Source organism: Lissotriton vulgaris, chromosome 1_1, assembly GCF_964263255.1.
Source record: "Lissotriton vulgaris chromosome 1_1, aLisVul1.2, whole genome shotgun sequence".
In the NCBI taxonomy this organism is placed as follows: Eukaryota; Metazoa; Chordata; class Amphibia; order Caudata; family Salamandridae; genus Lissotriton; species Lissotriton vulgaris.
Window position 1 is genome coordinate 1,814,376,359 of NC_141685.1, and position 27,471 is coordinate 1,814,403,829.

The 27,471-nt window shown below is 46.5% G+C and overlaps 1 protein-coding gene across 4 annotated transcripts in view; it reads left to right on the top strand.

Annotated features, from left to right (window-relative positions):
- The window catches only part of GLT8D2 (glycosyltransferase 8 domain containing 2), a 192,833-nt gene that overhangs the window by 27,741 nt on the left and 137,621 nt on the right, over window positions 1–27,471 (top strand). For all 4 annotated transcript variants that reach the window (XM_086919163.1, XM_086919165.1, XM_086919164.1 and 1 more), the window contains 2 exons: window positions 17,102–17,258; window positions 18,752–18,869. In XM_086919163.1, coding sequence (XP_086775289.1) covers window positions 17,102–17,258; window positions 18,752–18,869 — 275 coding nt within the window. The remainder of the gene's footprint in view (window positions 1–17,101; window positions 17,259–18,751; window positions 18,870–27,471) is intronic.

Genomic DNA, 27,471 nt, shown 5'->3' on the forward strand with positions numbered 1-27,471 from the left:
TGTCCCAGTGCATGATGGGAACAGGGCAAACCAAACTACAAAAGCCAATTCTTACACTGGGAAGGAAACAAGCTACCGGGGACCGGTTTCTGGCATTTCAGCCTCTTCGGCCCGGCTTGCTTGAATCCTGATGGTGCAATGAGCAAGGGACTCACATCTGAGTATACCCTTCCACGCTTAGGGTGGACAAAAATATTTACAACAAGGGGTGGTGAGGGACAGAGTCTCTGAATTAAACAGAATACTCTCACCCAGTCAAGAGATCAGGGCTAGATCCAACACCGTTTTTTAGCTCACTGCACCATCCCAGTTTCAGAACCTGGCTGTATGCAAATTAGTCTGTTCATGTCCCAGTGCATGATGGGAACAGGGCAAACCAAACTACAATTGCCAATTCTTACACTGGGAAGGAAACAAGCTACCGGGGACCGGTTTCTGGCATTTCAGCCTCTTCGGCCCGGCTTGCTTGAATCCTGATGGTGCAATGAGCAAGGGACTCACATCTGAGTATACCCTTCCACGCTTAGGGTGGACAAAAATATTTACAACAAGGGGTGGTGAGGGACAGAGTCTCTGAATTAAACAGAATACTCTCACCCAGTCAAGAGATCAGGGCTAGATCCAACACCGTTTTTTAGCTCACTGCACCATCCCAGTTTCAGAACCTGGCTGTATGCAAATTAGTCTGTTCCTGTCCCAGTGCATGATGGGAACAGGGCAAACCAAACTACAAAAGCCAATTCTTACACTGGGAAGGAAACAAGCTACCGGGGACAGGTTTCTGGCATTTCAGCCTCTTCGGCCCGGCTTGCTTGAATCCTGATGGTGCAATGAGCAAGGGACTCACATCTGAGTATACCCTTCCACGCTTAGGGTGGACAAAAATATTTACAACAAGGGGTGGTGAGGGACAGAGTCTCTGAATTAAACAGAATACTCTCACCCAGTCAAGAGATCAGGGCTAGATCCAACACCGTTTTTTAGCTCACTGCACCATCCCAGTTTCAGAACCTGGCTGTATGCAAATTAGTCTGTTCCTGTCCCAGTGCATGATGGGAACAGGGCAAACCAAACTACAAAAGCCAATTCTTACACTGGGAAGGAAACAAGCTACCGGGGACCGGTTTCTGGCATTTCAGCCTCTTCGGCCCGGCTTGCTTGAATCCTGATGGTGCAATGAGCAAGGGACTCACAAGCCGGGCCGAAGAGGCTGAAATGCCAGAAACCGGTCCCCGGTAGCTTGTCTCCTTTCTGGTAAAGAATTGGCTTGGTAGTTTAGTCTGCCCTGTTCCCATGATGCACTGGGCCAGGGACAGACTGATTTGCATATAGCCAGGTTCTGAGCTGGGATGGGGCAGTGAGATAAATAACGGTGATGGATCAAGCCCTGATCTTTGGACTGGGTAAGAGTGGTCTGCTCAATTCAGACACTCTGTTCATCACCACCCCCTTTTGTAAATCGATTTTGGCCACTATAGGTGTGGCAGGGTATACTCAGACATGAGTCCCTTTCTCACTGCTCCATCAGGATTCAAGCAAGCCGGGCCGAAGAGGCTGAAATGCCAGAAACCGGTCCCCGGTAGCTTGTCTCCTTTCTGGTAAAGAATTGGCTTGGTAGTTTAGTCTGCCCTGTTCCCATGATGCACTGGGCCAGGGACAGACTGATTTGCATATAGCCAGGTTCTGAGCTGGGATGGGGCAGTGAGATAAATAACGGTGATGGATCAAGCCCTGATCTTTGGACTGGGTAAGAGTGGTCTGCTCAATTCAGACACTCTGTTCATCACCACCCCCTTTTGTAAATCGATTTTGGCCACTATAGGTGTGGCAGGGTATACTCAGACATGAGTCCCTTTCTCACTGCTCCATCAGGATTCAAGCAAGCCGGGCCGAAGAGGCTGAAATGCCAGAAACCGGTCCCCGGTAGCTTGTCTCCTTTCTGGTAAAGAATTGGCTTGGTAGTTTAGTCTGCCCTGTTCCCATGATGCACTGGGCCAGGGACAGACTGATTTGCATATAGCCAGGTTCTGAGCTGGGATGGGGCAGTGAGATAAATAACGGTGATGGATCAAGCCCTGATCTTTGGACTGGGTAAGAGTGGTCTGCTCAATTCAGACACTCTGTTCATCACCACCCCCTTTTGTAAATCGATTTTGGCCACTATAGGTGTGGCAGGGTATACTCAGACATGAGTCCCTTTCTCACTGCTCCATCAGGATTCAAGCAAGCCGGGCCGAAGAGGCTGAAATGCCAGAAACCGGTCCCCGGTAGCTTGTCTCCTTTCTGGTAAAGAATTGGCTTGGTAGTTTAGTCTGCCCTGTTCCCATGATGCACTGGGCCAGGGACAGACTGATTTGCATATAGCCAGGTTCTGAGCTGGGATGGGGCAGTGAGATAAATAACGGTGATGGATCAAGCCCTGATCTTTGGACTTGGTAAGAGTGGTCTGCTCAATTCAGACACTCTGTTCATCACCACCCCCTTTTGTAAATCGATTTTGGCCACTATAGGTGTGGCAGGGTATACTCAGACATGAGTCCCTTTCTCACTGCTCCATCAGGATTCAAGCAAGCCGGGCCGAAGAGGCTGAAATGCCAGAAACCGGTCCCCGGTAGCTTGTCTCCTTTCTGGTAAAGAATTGGCTTGGTAGTTTAGTCTGCCCTGTTCCCATGATGCACTGGGCCAGGGACAGACTGATTTGCATATAGCCAGGTTCTGAGCTGGGATGGGGCAGTGAGATAAATAACGGTGATGGATCAAGCCCTGATCTTTGGACTGGGTAAGAGTGGTCTGCTCAATTCAGACACTCTGTTCATCACCACCCCCTTTTGTAAATCGATTTTGGCCACTATAGGTGTGGCAGGGTATACTCAGACATGAGTCCCTTTCTCACTGCTCCATCAGGATTCAAGCAAGCCGGGCCGAAGAGGCTGAAATGCCAGAAACCGGTCCCCGGTAGCTTGTCTCCTTTCTGGTAAAGAATTGGCTTGGTAGTTTAGTCTGCCCTGTTCCCATGATGCACTGGGCCAGGGACAGACTGATTTGCATATAGCCAGGTTCTGAGCTGGGATGGGGCAGTGAGATAAATAACGGTGATGGATCAAGCCCTGATCTTTGGACTGGGTAAGAGTGGTCTGCTCAATTCAGACACTCTGTTCATCACCACCCCCTTTTGTAAATCGATTTTGGCCACTATAGGTGTGGCAGGGTATACTCAGACATGAGTCCCTTTCTCACTGCTCCATCAGGATTCAAGCAAGCCGGGCCGAAGAGGCTGAAATGCCAGAAACCGGTCCCCGGTAGCTTGTCTCCTTTCTGGTAAAGAATTGGCTTGGTAGTTTAGTCTGCCCTGTTCCCATGATGCACTGGGCCAGGGACAGACTGATTTGCATATAGCCAGGTTCTGAGCTGGGATGGGGCAGTGAGATAAATAACGGTGATGGATCAAGCCCTGATCTTTGGACTGGGTAAGAGTGGTCTGCTCAATTCAGACACTCTGTTCATCACCACCCCCTTTTGTAAATCGATTTTGGCCACTATAGGTGTGGCAGGGTATACTCAGACATGAGTCCCTTTCTCACTGCTCCATCAGGATTCAAGCAAGCCGGGCCGAAGAGGCTGAAATGCCAGAAACCGGTCCCCGGTAGCTTGTCTCCTTTCTGGTAAAGAATTGGCTTGGTAGTTTAGTCTGCCCTGTTCCCATGATGCACTGGGCCAGGGACAGACTGATTTGCATATAGCCAGGTTCTGAGCTGGGATGGGGCAGTGAGATAAATAACGGTGATGGATCAAGCCCTGATCTTTGGACTGGGTAAGAGTGGTCTGCTCAATTCAGACACTCTGTTCATCACCACCCCCTTTTGTAAATCGATTTTGGCCACTATAGGTGTGGCAGGGTATACTCAGACATGAGTCCCTTTCTCACTGCTCCATCAGGATTCAAGCAAGCCGGGCCGAAGAGGCTGAAATGCCAGAAACCGGTCCCCGGTAGCTTGTCTCCTTTCTGGTAAAGAATTGGCTTGGTAGTTTAGTCTGCCCTGTTCCCATGATGCACTGGGCCAGGGACAGACTGATTTGCATATAGCCAGGTTCTGAGCTGGGATGGGGCAGTGAGATAAATAACGGTGATGGATCAAGCCCTGATCTTTGGACTGGGTAAGAGTGGTCTGCTCAATTCAGACACTCTGTTCATCACCACCCCCTTTTGTAAATCGATTTTGGCCACTATAGGTGTGGCAGGGTATACTCAGACATGAGTCCCTTTCTCACTGCTCCATCAGGATTCAAGCAAGCCGGGCCGAAGAGGCTGAAATGCCAGAAACCGGTCCCCGGTAGCTTGTCTCCTTTCTGGTAAAGAATTGGCTTGGTAGTTTAGTCTGCCCTGTTCCCATGATGCACTGGGCCAGGGACAGACTGATTTGCATATAGCCAGGTTCTGAGCTGGGATGGGGCAGTGAGATAAATAACGGTGATGGATCAAGCTCTGATCTTTGGACTGGGTAAGAGTGGTCTGCTCAATTCAGACACTCTGTTCATCACCACCCCCTTTTGTAAATCGATTTTGGCCACTATAGGTGTGGCAGGGTATACTCAGACATGAGTCCCTTTCTCACTGCTCCATCAGGATTCAAGCAAGCCGGGCCGAAGAGGCTGAAATGCCAGAAACCGGTCCCCGGTAGCTTGTCTCCTTTCTGGTAAAGAATTGGCTTGGTAGTTTAGTCTGCCCTGTTCCCATGATGCACTGGGCCAGGGACAGACTGATTTGCATATAGCCAGGTTCTGAGCTGGGATGGGGCAGTGAGATAAATAACGGTGATGGATCAAGCCCTGATCTTTGGACTGGGTAAGAGTGGTCTGCTCAATTCAGACACTCTGTTCATCACCACCCCCTTTTGTATTTCTCTTTGTCCTGAAGCGCTTGGGAGCGCTTTGCCCGGCCGAGCGAGTGCCCACCTCGCTTTATATTTTATTTAAGAGCCGGTGCCCACCCGGCATTGCCCGTGTTAGTTTAATTATTGGAAGCCGGAGCCCACCCGGCATTGCCCTGTGTATCACCGCTGCAAGCCCGGTTCTCCCCAGCCTCGGGAAAGCCTGCCTCCAGCGTCACGAGCAGCGCCGCGCTGGGATTGGCCCCAGCGCCAGCACCGCGCTCGGATTGGCTGGGAGGAGCCGAGAAGCAGGAAGCAGCCGGCCGCGTCTCGCCGAGGCTCCCGAGTCAGAGGGGAAGCCCCGGAGCAGAGAGGAGCAGCGAGAAACCCGCAGGGAGCCCCCGCCAGAGTAGCCCGGTAAGTGAGGAGGGCTAGGGGAGGCTCCGTGGGGCAGGGTGTCGCTGCCTTGAGCCCCTGAGAGGCTCCACCAGTTTCCCTTCGTACCAAGAGCGGCCCCGGTTGACAGCGGGCCGCTCCAGCGGTGCAGAGAGCCTGAGAGGCTCCACCGATCCCGGGGAAATTCCAGTAGCGTGACCGAGCGGCCCGAGAGGCAGCGGGCCGCTCCAACGTGTGCCGCATTCTTGGTGTGTGGAGCCCGAGGCTCCTGGGGGCAAATTAAGATTTACGAGCCCACGAGGCTCCACGCCCATATTTGTTTTCGGAGCCTGAGAGGCTCACCAGCGGCAATTAGTTGTTTAGAGCCACGAGGCTCTAGGGCATTTCTTTCCTACGAGCCCAGAGGGGCTCCTGAGTGCCCGCATTGTTGTTTCAAGGGCCCAGCGAGGTCAAAGGGGCCAGTCATTTGTTCTGAGCCCTGAGAGGCTCTAGGGGACATTTCCTTTGTCCAGAGCCTAGGAGGCTCCAACGCTGGCCCCATCAATTGCCCCAGTTGCCCAGCACTTTGTGGGCAACTGCTCCGTTTAGGCCTGACACTGGGACACAGGGCGTCCTAGCCCCAACAAGGCCAGAGGGCCTAGGGACTGCCACAGGTTGTGGCTCATGTGAGTTTTGCGCAATTGCTTGTGCTTGCACCTCTGAATGCGTTCTTATGCATCATGTGTTTTTCCTTGTGTTTACACCGCTGAATGTAGGTCCTGCATCATGTGTTTCCTTCCTTACACCTCTGAATGTGTTTTGATACATCATGTGTTTTTCCTTGCATACACCGCTGAATGTAGGTCCGGCATCATGTGTTTTCTGTGCATACACCTCTGAATGTGTTTTGATACATCATGTGTTTTCTTTCCCTACACCGCTGAATGTTAATGCATCATGTGTAATGTTCCTATGCTTATACCCCTAGATGTTGGTGATTCCTAGGTGGTTGTTTTTCTCCTAGTACAGGTGTTGCTAGTGACGTCTTTTGTTCCCTGCGCAATATTTTCCTAAGGTGGTTAGGTTTGTGTAGGAGGTACTTACCCTTTACCAGTAATTACTGGTTGTGTGCTAATTTGTGCTACATGTTCTATTTTGTTCTAAAAGTATTCTATGTGCTAATTACTATTCCTAAAAAGTGATGATTCCTGACAGTGGTCCAGGTGGCCCTGTCTTGTAAATATCCCCCCTGTAAATTCTGCCCGTGCCTGTTGGCACATTGTAAAATGTGTGTTCTTATCTAATGTGTTTTGATATAATACAGAGGCTATTTTTATATAACCTTGTGTGGAATTTCCTTTGTGGTGGGCCTTGGGTGTTGTTGCTGGGTGCGCGCGCAAACACTTAACCTACATAGCCTCCACGTTTAGCCTTACTGCTCGCGCCACGTTACCTAGAGGGTGAGCAGGGTTTATCTTGGTGTGTGACTCCCTTGCCCTGACGTGGAAGTGGTAGTCTCTGACTGACGTTGGCGCAAGCCTTGGCCAGCCAGAGATCCCGTTTCTAACATTGGTGGCAGGCGGTGAGGATCCGGATTTGTGTTTGCGTTGTACTGCAGTGGCAACAGGCCACACTACAAAGCTCTGCATTTTAGATAATTACATGTTGGGGATTATTGTCCTTTGAAGTTCTAGTATTTCTTTTTTTGCAAAGTGTCCAGTACATTTGTCCCCTGCCCTGCTCCCAAAGTTTGGTACCTGTGTCACTTGTGGTCAGGTTGAGAAATCAGGGGTGGTAAAAACTGCCTTACCGGTCCGAGGGGGGGGGTGTGCGTGGATGAATGGGGTGTTGCCAGGACAGATTAGTGTGAGTTCTCTTTAGTAGGGAGCTTGCTGAAATACTTTGAACCGTGTGCTCTTGCTTCAGCTCTGACAGTTAAGTCCCCTGTGTTGCACGTGTCTGTGAGCATCCTGTCAAGATGGAATCTCCTTTTAACCTCTGTGGTCTGTTTAAGTACAGTATGCATGAGTTGGTGCATTTTTGTGAGGATAGAGGCATCCCAGTGAATGAGTCAGACACCCAGTCCAAGCTTAGGGATAACCTGATCCTATGGCAGAAGAATGACTGGGAACGTGAGCACAGTGAGAGAGATAGGGCCCGGGCCGCACGCCATGAGGGTGGTGGATCTGAGGGGAGCCCTGAAGAGTCTGAAGAGGAGGATGAGGATGACAGTGAATGGGCATCAGCAGATGGTGAGGACCCCCTAGATAGGGAGTCCCTTGCTGGGTCCAGTGTCAGATGTAGCACCCCATCCCTTTCCCTGTCCCCAGAGGAGTGGGTGGATAGGAGAGAAGAGAGGGAGCACCAGCTGGCCATGGAGAAGCTCAGGTTAGAGCATGCCAGAGAGATGGCGCAGCTGGGTGTGAATGAGCGGACTGCAGAGGCTGAGAGGGCCTTGGCCAGGGAGAAGATAGCCCTGGAGGGTAGGTTATCCCCTGACCGCAGTCATAGTTTTCTGGATTCCCCAGGGAGGGTTGGATCCAGTGGTGGCAGCAAGAGAGAGTTTGGTGCGGGGAGTGCCATGCCCCGTTTCCAAAGAGTGGTACCTTGTTCCCGAGAGGACACATACAGGGTGAAGTTCAGGGGCAGTAGGAGACTGCCTCACCAGGATTGGGAGGATTATGTGGATGATTGCCATGATGCACTGCTTGATTGGTTAGAGGTTCATGGGGAACCTGATTTTGATGGACTACTCAACCTGGTTATCAGAGAGCAGTTGCTCAATTGTTTTGTGCCAGAGTTGCGCAAACACCTGTCAAGAGGTGACTACGTGTGTCCTTGGGACATTGCAAAGGAAGCAGACCGCTGGGAAGGTGCCAGTGGTTCTGACACGTCATGGGTGAGTGAACCCGAGAGTAGAGGGTCAGGTATCTTCCAGACCAGTGTGGTGGAAGAGGCTCAGAGTAGCCCAGCTAGGTCCCAGTGTAGCGAGAGGGGTGTAGGGGCTCACGTCTTGTCTCAGGGGAGTAAGAGTGAGTGGGGGACTGAGTGTTCCCAGGTGCCCGAAACCCAGTCTCAGAACCTGGATGGTTTCTTGAGGGAACACCAGGTTAGGGACCTAGGCTGTCCTGTTAGACCCCTTGAGGGGGATCTCCTAGTGTCTAGAGAACCTGGAGTATCTTTAAATAGTGTTCCAGTGGTTCTAGTGTCCGGCAGTGCCACTCCAGTTGGGGGGGCACAGAAGTCCGAAGTGAGGAGTGAATGGGGGATGTGTTCCCCAGTGGGAGAACCAGTGGGTCAGGGACTACCCAGTTGGGCGAAGTTCCCGGTTAGTGACCATGGTGACACCACTTCTGTTCTGGGGGATCTTCCCGCACTGTCAGGTGGACAGGGGACGGGAGATCTGCGCCAGACAGACAGTCACACAGCACATGAGTCTTGTGTTAGCCTCAGGGGGACGGTGAGTGAGTCCCCAGAAGTCCTGGAGTGCCAGGCAATTATCCCACCTAGGGGTTTAGACCGAAGGTTGGGAGGCCAGGTTCAGGATCGGCCTGACCTGAAGGGTGGGACGCCTGTAACCAGAGTCCTAACCAGTGCTTCTTCCAGGGGTACCTCTCCAGTTGGGAGGGTGCAGAACTCTGGAAGGGGGTGCAGAGGGTGGGAGAGCCCGCCTCTGACCCCGGCACAACCTGAGGGGTTAAATCCTGGGTTGGAATGGCGTTCTAGGTGTACCCCTCGCAGGAGGCGGAGGAACCCTAGATGAAGAGGTAGGGGGAGGAGAGCCTTCCCTGAGACTCCTGGTCCGCCTGAGGTTGTAGACCCTAGGCTGGAGAACCAGTGGCAGTCTGGCCCTGTCTTGCAGACAGGAAGAGTGGAGAGTGGCTACTATGTGCCAGGGGTTACTACCCCCCACTTGGTGAGTAGGCAGGAACCAGTGGCACCTGGGTGGCCTAGGGCCTGGTCCTGGCCGCGGACAGCTAGGGAGTACCCGTGGGGTAGCCCAGTTGTTCCAGATGGTGGTTTTAGAAGGAATACCAGGTGTCCCGGCAGTGGCAGGCCCGTGTCCGTGTTCTTTCGCCCAAAGCAGGGAAGCCCATCACGGTGGTGATCGGTCTACCCTGCGTTTTGGCTGGAAGGGGGTTGTGTTGGACCCGGGCCTTTATGGCTGGTTCACCCCTGAACTTTTTGCTTTTGATGGCGACTTGACATTCATGGTTTTTGGTCTCTGCGCACTTTTTCCCTGGGTCCCAGAGTAAAGTGCGTGCATGTAGTTAGGCTGGCCTGCCCTCCCATAGGAATGCATGGGGAATGCCTGTGTCCCTGGTAGTTCCTGATGCGTGGGGAGTGCAGACTCGAATTTGGTATGTGCGAGCTCGTGGGAATGAATGCTTCGCAACGATATATGTGGCATGTGTGTGTCATGTGTAGAAATGCCATTTCTAGGACTTGGCATATTAATGTGAAATATGCCTGCCGTGTGATTGGCTGGAGCTGGCTAGTGAGCCTGGCTCCAGGAAGGCTGGATGGGTCTGCCCGGTGGTGATTGTGAGATTAGCATGTTGATGGCCTGGGGAGGGCTGCACCTGGTCCCTGATGGGCCTGGACTTTCCCCACACAATGCTGGCTCCGCCCCCTGTGGTGCGACTGATGACCCAAGCCCTGCCAGTGAATAGAGAGGGTGGTTGAGGTAAACAGAGTACTCAAGAACCAGCTGCGACTGGTTTCTCCCCCACCCTGCACCCTTAGACAAAGGATTTCAGTGTATAAAAATGGGGCTGTGTCCCCACTGAAACTGTTCTATTCCAGGATCTTGAGGGGGCTGCTGCTGCTGCTGGGGCCAGGAGGAACCGCCACTTGGGCTGCCTCCCTGCCTGGAGGGCCAGTGAGCTGGCCCCTGGCCCAGCCTTGCCCCCTGCCTACCTAAGAACCTTGCAGAAGGACTTTGCCTGGACTTTGCCTGGACTTTGTGCTTGGGGAGCACCCTCCCTTGTCCCCAGCGCTGGGAGCGCCTTGTTTTTGCCTTTTAGCGCTGTGAGCGCTCTCCCCTGCCTGTATAGCGCTGAGCGCGCTTCTCTTTGTCCTGAAGCACTTGGGAGCGCTTTGCCCGGCCGAGCGAGTGCCAACCTCGCTTTATATTTTATTTAAGAGCCGGTGCCCACCCGGCATTGCCCGTGTTAGTTTAATTATTGGAAGCCGGAGCCCACCCGGCATTGCCCTGTGTATCACCGCCGCAAGCCCGGGTCTCCCCAGCCTCGGGAAAGCCTGCCTGCAGCGTCACGAGCAGCGCCGCGCTGGGATTGGCCCCAGCGCCAGCGCCGCGCTCGGATTGGCTGGGAGGAGCTGAGAAGCAGGAAGCAGCCTGCCGCGTCTCGCCGAGGCTCCCGAGTCAGAGGGGAAGCCCCAGAGCAGAGAGGAGCAGCTAGAAACCCGCAGGGAGCCCCCGCCAGAGTAGCCCCGTAAGTGAGGAGGGCTAGGGGAGGCTCCGTGGGGCAGGGTGTCGCTGCCTTGAGCCCCTGTGAGGCTCCACCAGTTTCCCTTCGTACCAAGAGCAGCCCGGTTGACAGCGGGCCGCTCCAGCGGTGCAGAGAGCCTGAGAGGCTCCACCGATCCCGGGGGCATTCCAGTAGCGTGACCGAGCGGCCCCGAGAGGCAGCGGGCCGCTCCAACGTGTGCCGCATTCTTGGTGTGTGGAGCCCGAGACCCATATTTGTTTTCGGAGCCTGAGAGGCTCACCGGCGGCAATTAGTTGTTTAGAGCCACGAGGCTCCAGGGCATTTCTTTCCTACGAGCCCAGAGGGGCTCCTGAGTGCCCGCATTGTTGTTTCAAGGGCCCAGCGAGGCCAAAGGGCCAGTCATTTGTTCTGAGCCCTGAGAGGCTCTAGGGGACATTTCCTTTGTCCAGAGCCTAGGAGGCTCCAACGCTGGCCCCATCAATTGCCCCAGTTGCCCAGCACTTTGTGGGCAACTGCTCCGTTTAGGCCTGACACTGGGACACAGGGCGTCCTAGCCCCAACAAGGCCAGAGGGCCTAGGGACTGCCACAGGTTGTGGCTCATGTGAGTTTTGCGCAATTGCTTGTGCTTGCACCTCTGAATGCGTTCTTATGCATCATGTGTTTTTCCTTGTGTTTACACCGCTGAATGTAGGTCCTGCATCATGTGTTTCCTTCCTTACACCTCTGAATGTGTTTTGATACATCATGTGTTTTTCCTTGCATACACCGCTGAATGTAGGTTCTGCATCATGTGTTTTCTGTGCATACACCTCTGAATGTGTTTTGATACATCATGTGTTTTCTTTCCCTACACCGCTGAATGTTAATGCATCATGTGTAATGTTCCTATGCTTATACCCCTAGATGTTGGTGATTCCTAGGTGGTTGTTTTTCTCCTAGTACAGGTGTTGCTAGTGAGGTCTTTTGTTCCCTGCGCAATATTTTCCTAAGGTGGTTAGGTTTGTGTAGGAGGTACTTACCGTTTACCAGTAATTACTGGTTGTGTGTTAATTTGTGCTACATGTTCTATTTAGTTCTAAAAGTATTCTATGTGCTAATTACTATTCCTAAAAAGTGATGATTCCTGACAGTGGTCCAGGTGGCCCTGTCTTGTAAATATCCCCCCTGTAAATTCTGCCCGTGCCTGTTGGCACATTGTAAAATGTGTGTTCTTATCTAATGTGTTTTGATATAATACAGAGGCTATTTTTATATAACCTTGTGTGGAGTTTCCTTTGTGGTGGGCCTTGGGTGTTGTTGCTGGGTACGCGCGCAAACACTTAACCTACATAGCCTCCAAGTTTAGCCTTACTGCTCGCGCCACGTTACCTAGATGGTGAGCAGGGGTTATCTTGGTGTGTGACTCCCTTGCCCTGACGTGGAAGTGGTGGTCTCTGACTGACGTTGGCGCAAGCCTTGGCCAGCCAGAGATCCCGTTTCTAACACATGCTAAGACGACTGTGCTTTTATGTTGCAGTAGCATGCAAAGTAACATCTTAAACTACTGTTAGTTAAAGCAGGCAACGTCTCTAGTACAAATTATATATTAAAAAAACAACATCAGGAATTGCTTTCTGCTTGCACATTTATAAAGACATGTTAGTGTCAGAACAAAAGGCTCATTTAGCCCTCCAGCTGTCTCCAGCCTTCTAAGAGCAACTGATGTGATGCCATTGTTTACTTGCTAAGACTGGGATGTCTACAAGCCTACAGAGCGGGGGCACTGTGCCAAACAAGACTCCCAATTCCCACTCTATTTAAAATCTGACGTGGCAGCTTCAGAGAATTTTGGGATCTTCACTCCTCTCTTAGTGTATCTTAGAAGGTCCTTATTGCAAACAAACCTTGACAAGCCTTGTGTTTTTTTAAACATTTGGCAGGGATACATGTGTGTGTCTGCGTGTAAGTGTGACTGTCTGTCATTGTGTCTGTGCCAGGCCGTGTACACATTTACATGCAGCTAATTTTTTACAAATCCTAAAAGATCTGTAAATCATGATTCTGATTATAGTTTACATTTATACAGGTACGTACACATCAAGGAAAAAGCACAATATCAATGCTTGCAGGGTATGTCAATGGTAATATGCACACATCCCTACAAGACGCATGTACGAATCTCACCTGTAACCAGAATGCCATACAAGAGAAGATGTGCCATGGATTGAAATGGGAGTCTCTTAGCATTTGCTGGCTGTGGGTACAAATGTACTACTCTGAGTTGAATCCCCTTCACTGGAACATAAAGCCGGCCTTGGCCGCTCTGAGGGGTTGGGTGACATTTTGGCGGCTCCTCCCACTGTTTGTGGGGTTGAGGATAGCCCTGTATATGATGGTGGCCCTACCATGATTATGATATGATTTTGCTGCCTTATCAGTGTGATCCCGAGGGAGGTTTCTGTGAGCTGGATACCATAGTGTTGCGTCTGTTGTGGAGGTCAGGAAGGCAGAAAGTGGCATTGCCCAAACTAAGCCTGCCCATGACTTAGGGGGGGGGCTTGCTGTCCCAGGCTGTGAATTGGATTTGATGGCTATTTAGCTGAAGGCAAAGGGATAAGGTGGCTGGACGACCTCACAGGAACTACACAAGAGGAGGCACTGCTGTTTGGTGGGGGAGCAGAAGGCATACTTCTTAACTCTGGAAGGAAATCTAGATATTTACCATTATTGCTGGGGGTCCGTAGGCAGTGCTGGGAGCATTGCAGACAAAAACGCATATGTTATTGTAAAGCCATACATAACATAAATACTGCTAATAAGGCTACCAGACCACCACAAGGAGGGGAAGGGAGATGACAGACTTAGTGGGAGAGGGTCTGCACTGGTGGGAGACCTGAATGGGGTGGGAACATTTGAAACTATCAGAGCCTAAGAGGAGACTATGAGATACCTGAATGACTGTTCCTACTGCATGGATCATTAATAGTCGTGATACAACAGGTGTGGAAGACGAGAGATGCTAAACCCTCCCATACACAGGAGAGTGCGAGCAATTTGCCCACCAGGCAGGGGGGCTAAGGCTATGGCCCTGCTGCATCAAGCCCTCTCCCAAGATTCTAAATGCATACCATATGGGCTAAGAGAGAAAGAAGCAGCATATATTGACAACTCCATAGAAGAGGGGGAAAACATGTGCACCACCCCTGGTGTTTCAAGGACCTCTCCATTCAATATGATACAGTTTATATTTTACACAGAATCTACATCACACAGTGGCAAATCAACAAGTTCTGCCGGAGGAAATCCGCACAAAGCCCAAGGCGCAGTGAAACAGATGCAGATTTCCACCACACAGTCTGGTGCTCCCTGAACCTAGTGACATATTTCAAAGCAATGGGGCTCCCTTTTAACAGTGTTGATCCGAGCATCAGAAGCCTACTTCCCGGAACTCTTTCCACACTCCAGTCACTAACATGTTTGCAGGCCTAGGTGCTGAAATGAGCTGAAAGCAAGAGTGTGTTACTGCCCATGGAAGACAAAAATGGTTTCAGAACACCTGGTTTTGCCTAGGCATGGGACACGATAATCTCCCCCTTTATAGAGGAGACGCGGACAACGTCCCTACTTCATTGTAAAACTGAGGAGTACACAGAGACTGATGCCCCAGAACGCTCTTTAGAAAAAGTTGAGACTAGATATAGATGCTGAAGGAAAGCGTGCTACTAACACCAAGCCTATGAAAGCCACAAAACCAGATTGTGATATTGTAAAGATACGACTCAACTTTCTAATTAAACCTTGAGTTTGCATGTGTTTTAAACAGGCGAGAAGCACTGTATTAGCCACCAGGGTCGTATGTAATGGTGAAGTGATCCAGCTATGATTGTAATACACATGAACTTCCACAGAAATGATAATTTCTAAAATAGTACCATTTGCTAAAAATCTCATGCAGTTATATCTACATAGTCCCTGCCAGTAAATTCAAAGAATGAAGAGAAATTCCCTTGACTCACTGGATCCACTGCCCAACAGAGATCACCCCTTCTTCTCACACATCCAGGCAAAAGCACTTCACCACACTAGATCCTCCTCTGTTGTTGGTGATAATTAATAAGGATTTAAGGAAAAATAAAAGGGAGCCATATTGGTATTTTAGGACTGAATGAAACTCTTATTCCCAGGTGAGGGTCCATTTCAGAGAAGCCCTGTCTGTGAGTAGGTTAATATGGGACTAAGCGCAAGGAACATCAAAGCTCGTAATATGTCTGGTATTGGCCGAACCAAAACTCCATACCACATGCCCCATGAGAGGATCTCTGGCCCTTCTCTATGGCTCTGCACACATCCCATGGATGCCCCTGGTATTTTAGTATTTAGCACAGTAGAGAGGATGCTGTCATACTCAGAAGCTGTCCTCCCTTAGCCATACAATTTGTGTCCTGTCCCACTCTACTCACATTTCGGGTTCTTCACAGATGAGCCCCACTGATTCTGGGAGGTGTAGTCTTGTAATCTAAACTCCTGCGCTGTTCTTTAAGCTGTTTAGAGGGGGGCAGTTGCATGTTTTTGCTTGGCGTCACTATACTTGCCGAAGGGAAGCGCTCTCTAAATGTAGATGCATTCTATCAGGGAGGAGAACAGACACCCACTTATTTTCTTTCACCTGCAGGGCCTATGAACCATTTCTCTCTTTTATGTTAGGTTTGGTGTTGGCCACCACTCTGTATTTGATACTATGTAGTCCTGTTTATTCTGGGAAATGTAGCCTAATACAGCGAGCCATTGCCATGGTCATTCGCCCACTTTAATTTCCATGCTAGACGAGGTCACTACTTTCTATTCAGAAGAGCCAGGAGGACCCGTTGCTTGTTAAGAACATGGGAAAATAACTCTTTCCAAGCTAGAAGGTCCCCTGGATACAGGTTACATAAATATCTAAAGAAGAATGTCTAATAATACCTTGTTTATGTAGCAGTAGGAGAAGTGTGGCTCACCGGTTAGAGGCGGCAGACCCAGAAGCAGATGTCAGCCCGGGACCAGGGTACAATTCCCGACGCGGCAGGGTATGGAACCAATGTCAGCGGGCTCATTAAATCTCGCCTCGGTGCCTCTCTAACCATGGGTCCCACACTGCAACTCTGGGCAATAGCTTGCTTAATCTCCACAATGGCCCCCTCACTGCCGGGGTTGCCTGGCTTCACCTTGGGGATGCCCAATAGGGACCATCTCACAGGGAAAGCCAGGACGGGTTCCCCAGCGGTACACAGCGCCAAGAAACCCCAGGGTGAACGTGCGCTCTATAAATTCATACTAACATAACATAACATAACCTCAAACTGATATGCCGTTTCTAGGCACTGTAAATGACAGATGTTACTATTATCCAATTTATAGTACTCAATTTAGAAACCTTAAAAGGATGGAATACCAGGTCTGCTTTGCCAGAATTCAAACTCATGACTTTCAGAAAACTGCTTTTACCAGGTGTGCACCCTGAATATTGACCCCATAATTTCGATGGGACACAATATCAGGGAAAAAGTATCGGAATAAATATCGAAAAGTAAGTAAGTCTAAATTTTCTTTACCTAACTCCATATATATGTTCTATGCAGTGCATATACCTTCAAGGTATGTAGATGTGGAGTTAGGAACAATAAATCTATACTTCACTATATGTACTTACCTTTCGATATTTTGTCCCTACATATTTTGTGCGTGATATTCTTCTATCACGATATTCGGGGGTCGATGTTCGGTAGTACTGTCCTTTTTATCAGTGGGGAGTGTTCAACTCACCGAGCCATCCTGCCTGGTTGGACTATGTGTGCAGCTTTGGACAACTCAAGGGAGGCTGCTAGTGATCTTGGGTTTAGTAGCATCTTTAAGAGAAGCATTGACAATAAATTTTGCAGGAAGGAAAAACATATTTGCTTTAGCACCATGTTCTAGTTATTTAGTACAATCATGGAAAAAAAATAAACTGACCGAAAATATACATGGAATGTAATAAAAATATTTACTTCTTGCCCATCTCTGTTCAATATTATTAAAGCATTATTTAGCCATAGAGAACGTTGATCACTGGAACCCAAGGTGCCACCTTCTGTACGAGTACATTAGTTCTGGGTTTTGGTGAGTTGGGAATGTCTTTGAAATTACTGGTTAAGAAATATTTTCTAAGGTGGAAAGGGGCCAGCTACTTCTAGTTTTGATCTGTTCTTAGCTGTGGAATACTGGCAGATGGTTCTAAACCACAGGTACGGTCTAACCAAAAAAGCTTGTTCGGCTGGATGAATGTAAATCATTTTACTGGAATAATCAGCAGAGTGATTCTGCTATTTTCAGATGTGTGTGTCATTATATGAGGATGGTCAGGTTCCATCATGTCATAATGTGCGTCTTCCTCTGTTTTCCCTTAGAACCAGTTGATGCATCGGATGAAATTCCTGTGGTTATCTGTGTCGCTGCAGGCAGATTGGGTGGAGCGGTGGCAGCCATCAATAGTATCTACAGTAACACAAAGGCCCGAGTGGTGTTCTACTTAGTTGGACTCAAGAACACAATGCCACATATCAGGTAATGGAAAGGCTGTCACTGCTTGAGGGGGTTGTGTTTTTTGGATGTGGTCTCCCTAGTAAATTTAGTTGCACTCTTTTATTCCTTTTGGCGCTTGATTTAATCTAGAGGTCCTACCCTCTGAATTCGGGGCACTTAAATGTTCTGTGGCAGGCGTGGCAGGGAGTGGGTCTATGAACTGGTCAATGGGGTGCAGAATTATCATTCATTGACTGAACACATTCAAAGTACAAAACTCCCAACCTAGCTTCCCTCTGGTGTCTATAAAAAACAGTTCAACCCTACCCCATAAAATGTATTGACCTATCAGGGTTTCCTATTTGATCTTTGATGAGAGTCTCTTTCTGTACTTGCACCTGCCCCTACGTAAAAGTCACTATTAACCTATAGAAGACAACACAAATAAAAAAAATAGTTGCTGCTGCAACAGAGTAGGGCTGAGGACTACAGGAGATGAGAACCTCGGAGACCGAAACAGACTACTAGGTACCACAAATATTAATGGTCGAACATTGTCTGCCCCTCTGATCCCAGTAATATTTCGGATTAATACACGTTGACCTGAGCCATTGAGAGAGCTCTGGTGGACATTTTGAAACTTCTTGGGCAGCCATGATAAGGCATAAAGGATGGCATGTCTGTGGTAAGGACAAACAAGTTCCATAAGTGAACAAATGCCAACAGTATGAACCCAGGACGTGCCCGCAGAAATGTGTATCACTGCAAACCTTATAAAAGCCATGCTGAGATATTTCTTTACTGCTATTAAGTGCAGCCAGTGGAGGAATAGAATGATCTTAAATGGATTAGCTTGAAAATGAAAAAAATACAATAATTTCACCTAGAGATATATTGAACAACACTATAAGTCAATTCTTCTATCAGTCCGATTCCACAGTAAGGTAAATATACCTATATGAGTTATAGGTTGGCATTAATGGCCTTGAGCAATGCTTTGACTGGTGCTATCTCTGCTAGCACTAGACATCACTGGAAGGGTAGTTTTGAATTTTATGATCATTAAGTGTATATAGTGATAGCCTTTGAATGGGTGGTGAGCATGATCAGAAGGGCAGTGGCCAAAAAAAGTTAATAAAAAGAGGCTTGTGGCATGGCATAATATTCTATGAAGACAGTATGCCGTTCTATCATGGAGGTGTGATATCAGAGCTATGGTAGGACAACAGGAACTTTCTGTATCCGTAGACTACCTATAATAATAGCTTGAAGATTAATGCCAATAGGGAGACTACAGGCATTGCATTCATGCAGGAGGCCAGCAAGGATCCCATGTAGGGAACGGTGTAGTCCGTAATGTACATGGAGGGTAAAGATTGCATGGGGAGATCAGTGTGGGAAGCACAGAATGTATTACCAAAGTGAAGCAGAGAAATTGTTCGAAGTTTAAGTCTTGGCAATAGTATAACAGCTACTATATTTTCACTAAGAATGTAGAGGAATACTTCAACTATTATTGGATCTCTTTCTTTTAGAAAATGGATTGAAAACAGCACCCTGAAAAACATCCGGTTCAAAATTGTGGAATTTAATCCAATGGTACTCAAGGGGAAAATACACCCCGATGCTGCAAACCCCGAGCTACTCATGCCTGTGAGTATGAACCATATAGTTTGTCTCATACGTGGTGGGCGACTTAACACCATTTTAAAACATAAGCGCACTGTTTCTGATTGCTCCCATGGATTGCACGTGGGTACATGGCTGTCTACCAACAATGGTTACAAATCTGATAGAAATATGTGACTTGTGAAGAAAAGGTTGCCATGCAATGCATAATACATATAGATTCAAAGGATAAGCAATCCCACCAGATTTGACGTTTGTGTTCCTTCGTATGAGGTGCACGGTCGCAGGGTCATTTAGACGCAATCAGCATTATTGGGCCCAAAATACCTACCCAATTTAGCAGTGGGGGTTATTAATGAGAACTATTGAGTGAAATAGTATTTGACCTATTTTGCATGCAATCTTACCCCACTTGTTATTGCCAGTTCTGGCAAGCTGGTGGTATCAGTGTCGTACTATCATATGTTTAGTTATAACAAGATGCTAGTCCATTAACTTGTGTAAATTCTGTGTGTGCCCATGTTTTTAGCGTAACCAGGTTACGTAGGATCTATTGCCCACAGTCGTTATCATTGTATCTCCATATGTGCTTAGTATGAGGTAGGCACTGTCCCACACATGCTGGGTGGGCAGCATCAAGTCCATTACCAGTCAAGCACATGTGACTGACTCTGCCTTATTGGCCTCTAAGAGACACTGACTTGTCAGAAAACCTTATTTATTTATGATTTGCTTATAGGTCAGCAGTCATACTTTTATATCACACTTCTATATGTCATTACGCTTTGCAAAGGGTGGTGGGGGAAGGGGTTATGGATAAGTCTAAGGTGTTGGGGAAAGTGCATAATATATATTTCCCGCCCTGAAAACTGAACATTGTCAACTACATCTGTATTCAAAGCATGTGTTTTTATTATGCTGCCCTGGGACTGTGGTTGAAACGTTACTGAATACAACATAAGCTGAAAAAACAGTTTATCCTCCCCATTTGTTACATCTATGCAACAAACTTAGTTGAGGCAACAAGCATGTAGGCAAAGTCTTTGCACTTGTCCCATGAGATTATGCGTGTTGCAGGACTCAGTGCTTGGCATATAACTGGGTGCATTGATGGCCTAGAGTGCGCTGCCATTTTTAGGGTCATGGGAACCTGGAGGGGTGTCCTCAACCTGCAAGGAGAATATGACAGGACGAGTAGCAGTAGGACAGTGGTGGTAAGCATTGAACAAAGATGTCAAACTTAGTTTCTAAGCGTGTCTTATTGATGCCATGTGCGCAGGAAAAAGGCTTGGCTAAGCCTTATAAAGTATCAAATCCAAGATGGTGGTCTATCTATGGAGTACTATCTGAGCTTCCCATTCCTAGCTGAGTTGACTCTTTTCCTCTGATTGCCGGTCCTGTTTCAATATTATATAAATGTGGCACACTACTAGTTTTGTCCTTGATTTTTGTACCTTGCAGTCATTTGGATCTTCTGTTGAATGCTCTAGCGTGGCTCTTTTCTCTCCCCTCATTTCAGGTTGAGTTTGGTGCCTAGCCTATGTATGTCAGTATGTAGGCAACAGTGGTTCAGGGAATAATTAAAACAAAGAAAAACAGTTATAACCCATAACAGCCAAATAAAGGAATTGACAATTTTCCAAAAGAAAAAATTATACAGTACCCACAATCATTTATCCAAAGAGAAGTTTGTTAATAAATGAAGACAAAAAATATTAAACAAGAATAAACTGGTCCTCACAATCTTAGACAAACATAAGAAAACAATTAAGAAAATGCAAACTTAGGTGTAAACAAAAGAACAATGGCAAAAGAGAAGGATAATGGAAAAAAGTCTGTCAAATGACAAAAATAAAACACAATATATGCTTCCTCTTGACTTTGCCAAAGGAAGGCGTTGACGGCGTTTCAACCTTATTGCTTATCATGCTATCATCAGGACAAAATCAAACGTAAAGAACACAAATCAATGTTCAATCTGTAAGTAGGGACAATTTGTTAAAAACAGGGGTACCAAAGGGAAAAGATTTTTGGGTTATAGCCAATAAACAGAGTCATGACACAAAAACCACTCGACTCAGTGTCATGCATGCCATAGTTAAAAAATGGTTGAAGAGAAACCATCACCCATTGTGAGTTTGTTTTATACACACGAAATTTAAATAGTGAAACTAGAGATAATAGAACAAGCATTCAGCCACCAAAGTCGTGTATACCTTGTTTAACCTAAACAATAACATAGACCACTATTTAAAAATGAAAAAAGAAACTGCATGGAAAGTCAGCCAAATCACCCTATAAAGCAATTATATTTACCGAGACTTATCATCTCTGAGGAAACTAATTACTGAGGGTCTCACAAATAAGCTGCAATTCAGTTGCCTAAAACAAAAATGCATATATGTACGAACTAAGGGGTCGATTAGGATGGCGGACGGACAAAGTCCGTCCGCCATCCTGTCTGGGGCAGGGACCGTCCGCCACAAGGGCGGAGGTACCGTGCCCCGAATTAGGATGCACCCGCCACAGTGGCGGGTGCATTCCACATTTTTAGATTGCGGCTGACGGTGCTGAAAGCACCGTCCACCGCAATGTCAAAAATGCATGTTATGCGTTTCACAGCACAACATGATAGGCATCGCGCAGTGCCTGCCATGTTGTACTGTGAAACGCAGGGGGTACCATAGGTACCCTCCAGGTGCACCCCCAACCCTCCTTCACCCTGGGGACCCGTAACGGGCCCCAAAAGCAAGGACCGTAAGCCTTTTCGTGGCGCCCTCAGCCCATCCTAATATGGCTGGAGGTGTCTAATAGACACCGCCAACATATTAGACCTTTCCGGTCTGCCACGGTCCCCCCCGCTATTGTAATATGGCGGGGGAAATAGGTGGCGGATGGGCAAGGATGGCGGACGGATCGTGATCCGTCCGCCATCCTAATCGGCCCCTAAATTGTGATTACTCCTTGCTTTAAAAAAATTCCATAATTAAGCCACTTACAATTGACAAGAAATCAATCCGACATAACGTAGCATGAGAAGGTCCAAATGAAGATTATATCAAAGTGACTTCCCAACAAAAATCCCTTTCGATACTATCAAAAACAAAACAAGGAAGTAGAACAAATTAATAATAGAGAATGAATCATAACTAAGCAAGGCAAAATAGTACAACTATGCCTTAGCAACAAACTTACAAATACGTAAAAGTCATGCCTGCTTCTTTAGTCACCCTATCCAAGGAAAGTTCATGGGAACGTAAACCAATTCGCATCTGAAATAGCACTGCTCCCTAATGGAGATCGAGAAAAGACCACACCAGTCAAATTGTCGACAAACGAATAATAGGCTAGCTCAGCTTACGTGTTTACAAGAGCTATTTAATCAAAAGTAGTTTTAAACAAATATTGGATAATACAGCACCATGTCCTACTCAATCACAATACACTAAAATTACAAAAAACTCGCATCTACAGCGCATGCACATGAGTTAGACCAGTATTCAGCGCTTGCTGCCAAAAAGCGTATACCTGATAGGCTAGCTGATCATTTACAGAGAAAGCTCCGAGCAATTTTAAAGCAAAAAAAGGAGAATAAGAAACTTTGTGAGGCAAAAAACAAAAGCTCTATAGTCAAGGCCAGGAGACTCAACTTGCCACCAATTCCGCTTTGTAAAAGCAAAAATATGCAGGAAAAATCATGCAGGAAGAACAAGGAAATCTCAATATATTTTAAAATAATTGAGTCAATTCCATTTTGTATGTCACCAAAAAAGAAACATAGTCACGCACAGCTTGTACTTATATATGTATAAAAACTACACACATTGGTATCATATACTAACTGCAAATGGGCAATGTAAAAAGTAAATATTAACATAATAAATGTTTTCACAATGTATACTGATGTAGACCTAAAAACATACACACAGTATCCGAATCATTCCATATTAAACAAAGACATATTGTAGAATGACAATTGTCAAAGCAATCCCAATGTAAAACACAATGGAGGGCCAGTGATGGAAGACAAGACGATTACATACGATGTCTATATACCCTCATATACAAAAAATAGCAGTAGTTAAATGAGACAATGGAAAATTAGGCCTAGCAGCAGGATGTCAATACAGAACAACAGAATTACATTCTTCCAGCTTATTTAAACCTCTATTGGTGCTGCCACATTTCAAGATCCACTGGCATTCATCTCGGTTTAACAGCATTTGGATGTCACCGCCTCTAGCGGGTTTGTGTATTTGTTCAATAACTTGCCATCTGATTTCATTCATATGGTAGTCATGTTCTAAGAAGTGGGATACCAAGGGAGCATTCATGGTACAATACCGAATGTGACTTTTATGCTGTGACAGACGTGTTTTAATTTTCTGAGTTGTCCGGCCTACATAAATATGGCCACAGTGGCAACTAATGGCATACACCATGTTTTGTGAGTTACAATTAGTGTGATTTCTCAAATGATAACCAATACTTGCATGTGAAAATAGTTTAGTTTTAGTGGTAGATTCCCATGTAATGCAGTTACCGCATTTTAAGTGTCCGACTATTTAATTTTATCCCTATATAGATGCAAAATCAGGGAAACTAGTTTTAGGTACACATGCACGCACCAAATGTTCCTGTATATTCCACCCCCTTCTGAAGGAAAACAAAGGCAGGTCATCAGAAATACTTGTTGATCTAAACAGAGGCAATTCTTTTTTCACAATTTTACTAATGGCATTACTCTGGGTGCATAAAGTAGTTACTCAGAATGCCCTCTCCATGGGTTTTTTGGGGTGTGGAGTCAACAGAAATTATTTGTGGTTACACCACACTTTCTTTAAGGATCTCTTGATTAGGCGCAAAGGATAGCCTCGATCCACCAATTCTTTTGCTAAAATTATTGGCTTCACAAAAATATTCATTTCTGAATTTACAGTTTCTTCTAATTCGCGGCAATTGTCTTTTAAACCCTTGGGATGGTGGCTTTAGTACTGAAGAGTGTTTTGAGCCATGGGTTTAGTATACAATTTGATTGCCTATTTGCCATCATGAGACATGATTGTGAGGTCCAGGAAATCAAGTGTTTCATTGTCAAAACTAGAGGTGAGTTTTAGGTCCACTGAGCAGGAATTTAACCATACAATAAAGCTAGATAGAGACGTTTCATTGACTTTCCAAATAAAGAAGAAATCATCAATGTAGCTCCGCCAATGGCGCACATTGTCGAAGAAAGGGTCTACAGAGTTATTGTAGATGTATTTCTTATCACAGTCATCTACAAACAATATTGCAACATTGGGGGGATAAGAAGCCCCAATAGATGTCCCCTTTATTTGTAGGTAGTAGTGTCTGTCAAATTCAAATTACGTTTCGGTGAATGAGATCGTAAGGAGTTTAGTTATGAATTCTGTTGAAACAATCACATGACCCAATCTGGTATCTAAGACATCCTTTATTACCTTTATTCCTTTCAACTGGGGAATTTTGATGTACAAGGATTCTATATGCCAGAACATTAACATTGGGGTCAAATCAATGTTCTCAATTTGCACAATCATGTCACTGCTGTCACGTATGTAGCTGCAGGCATTTTTTGCAAAGTCCCTTATGGAAACATCAATGTGTTTACATAAGGGCTCGAGAACAGAGCTGCATCCAGATACAATAGGTTTTCCTGGAGCGCATGGTAGACTCAGGCATTTTTGGCAAAGTATAAAGGACAGGAGTCCTTGGAGTATTATTGTTTAAAAATCCAAATTCAAGTGTACTTAAGAAGCCAAGATTCTTTGCCAACTTTTGGATTTCAGTCAGTGGATTGGATCTTAGTAGAGTATAGTGGTCATTATTAGACAGTTGTCAGTGTACTTCAGCTTTATAAGATGATGTTCATTGAACCACAATGCCTCCTTTATCAGCAGGTTTAATGGTCAAATCCTTATTTTTTATCAGTGTTGTAAGAGCTTGTCACACATCGAGGGTAATGTTATACGGAATGTACTGGACGTTGGGCCATATGTATCAAGCCGTTTTAGAATCACAAAGGCTGAAATTCTGCGAATTTCGGCCTTTGCGACTCGCAAACGGCCGTTTTGCACGTTTTGGAATGTATGAAACATTCCCAAAATAAGGAACTGCAAACTTGTGCGATTCCTTATTTTTCTATAGCATTTAGGGAATCGCAAATTTGCGATTCCTTAAATGCTATGTATGTAGCAATTTTAGCTTGCGAATTTTGTTTAGGAATTCGCAAATTACCACCAACTTTCAGTTGATGGTAACTTGCGAATTCTTCCAGAAATGCACAAATTGGCATTTTTAAAGGTGGCTTATGATGCACACACATGCCCATAGGGCATGTATGTGCGCCATATGCACACACATGTTCTTTTCAGGGGTGCAGCTGGGTGTCTTTGAGACACCCCTGCACCCTTGCAATAATTCTCAAATTGCGATTAGCTAATTGCGAATTCGCAGTTTGAGAATTATTTTGCATTCATTCCTATGGGCCTTCTGGCCCATAGGAATGCATTGGAAATTATTCCTTAATTGCGAATTCGCAAAATGCGAATTCGCAAATAAGGAAGCTTAAGGAATCGCAAATTAAATGAGATTTTGTTCATACATACCATTTTGCATTTCCTAAATAGCGATTCCTTAAAATTAGCTATTTAGGAAATGCAAAATAGTTTGATGATACATAGTTTGATCACAACATTCATCACCATAGTTTCGAATGCCAGCAATTCATCTGGCATTCTACTATTGGGAGGATTGAAGGAGGATGGGGGTCTTAACCTTGCGGGATTAAAAGTCGCCGGAGAATGGTTTGCATGGAAAAAAGTTCTAAAGTGCAATTTACGAAAAAATTGTAATAGCTCCATTTGGATGTTAAAGAACGTTGTTACTTCTGTGGGCACATAACTGAGAACCTTATTAAGTAGTGTTGTTTCTGCCGAGGAGAGCACATGATCTGACAAATGAAATATAGGAATTTAAGAGTTAGCATCCCTATTTGCTGCACTCACTAATTGGGAGGGCCTCATTGATAGAATTTTCTGCAGGCTTGCCTCTCCCCTGATTGGAAATTCCATTGTTGGAGTCTATTTTTCTCCCCTTCCACTCCATTGGCCTCGTTGTCCTAACCAATAAGGATAACCAGATAACTGGGGACCAGTACTTGGTTGTTTTTCGTTTACATTCTGCAAAAAAAAAATGCTGATCACTACCCAGACACCCATGTGATATAAAATTAAGGTGCCTATATTGCCGCTAGGCAACCAAAAGTGCGCCCATGCAGGAAGCGAGTTGAATAGTGCCATATTTTTGTAAATATGGGGCTGTTTATCTCTCTTCAGTTAACGCAATGCAACGCACCTACTTGCTTTGCTGCATTGCAGTGCAGGAATGTTTCGTAAATCTACCCTTAAGTGTTTATCTTTGACAATGACACTCTTTCCAAGTTTGGTAAAAGCCTACCAGCAGCACTCTGTGGCCTTCACGAAAGCCCTCCTCTGAGCTCTTTTCTGGCAATATATTTACAAAAGAACTTTGCATGTCTCTGATAGTTGTGTCTAGAGGCATAGTGGGGGTGCCATGGGCCCGGGTACAAGCAAGGAATAGCTATATTTTACAGCAGCGCTGGCTTCAGTGCAGCATGGCTGGAAGTTCAAAATAAAGCGCTATGACACGGTGAATGCTGCAACATGGCTAAGAAACACTGGCAAAGCCAATAGATCTCACGTTAACGAGTCCTATTGGCTTAGCCAGTGCTTGTTAAAGAGGGTTCCCAGGTGCCAAATGCATAGCAAAATAGAGAAAATAGATTTTTCTTTTGTCCTCAGGGAGTAATGTGAATAGCAAAATATAAGGTGCCTCATAAATAATGTCAGTACAGCCTTTGACTGCACCCTTAGGATTGTGGATTTATCATGCATAAAGGGGCCATGCTGTAGTGTGCTAACATTGTCGTCGGTATAGGTAGTAAGGGGGAATATGCTTGTGTTATGGATGGTTTTCTGCTTGTGAACTCACTGGTGTAAGATACACGCTCACATTCTTCTAGGGGCTACCTATGTCCAGCTAGCCATCCCCTTAGTCTACATAAATAACACATCGCCAGTATGTGATCCCTGCCCATTTATTGATAAAGAGCTTATTTTGTAATAGTCTGACTCAGCTGGGAATACAAGGTAATGCTATCTGAACCATTTTCTCCAACGCCTGCCAAGGAGAGTGGCCTAAAACCAGTCTACTTTTCTTGTTGGGTGGTCATCAAGAGCTTGGACACACCCCTGTCTACACCCTCTCGGAACAAGTCGTCCGTCGACCCCCTCCCCCCCAGAACAAGTCGACTCTTACCTACACCCAGGTAGCAACTTAGGGGCCAACCCTGATGGCAGTACGGCTAGCTACGCCATTGAATCTTCTTGACCAAAGGTGTTCACGAGACAATGCAAACAGTAATGAATAGAGGAGACTGCAAGCATCAACGACGAGGAAGCAAATACAGGGTAAGCAGTGACGTATTCCATGACAGAGTGAGGCCAGGGTCTCAATTCAGTTCCAAGCATAAATGGTGTAAAATTGCATGGACAGCGAGAATCAAGTCTCGACATTGGTTCAA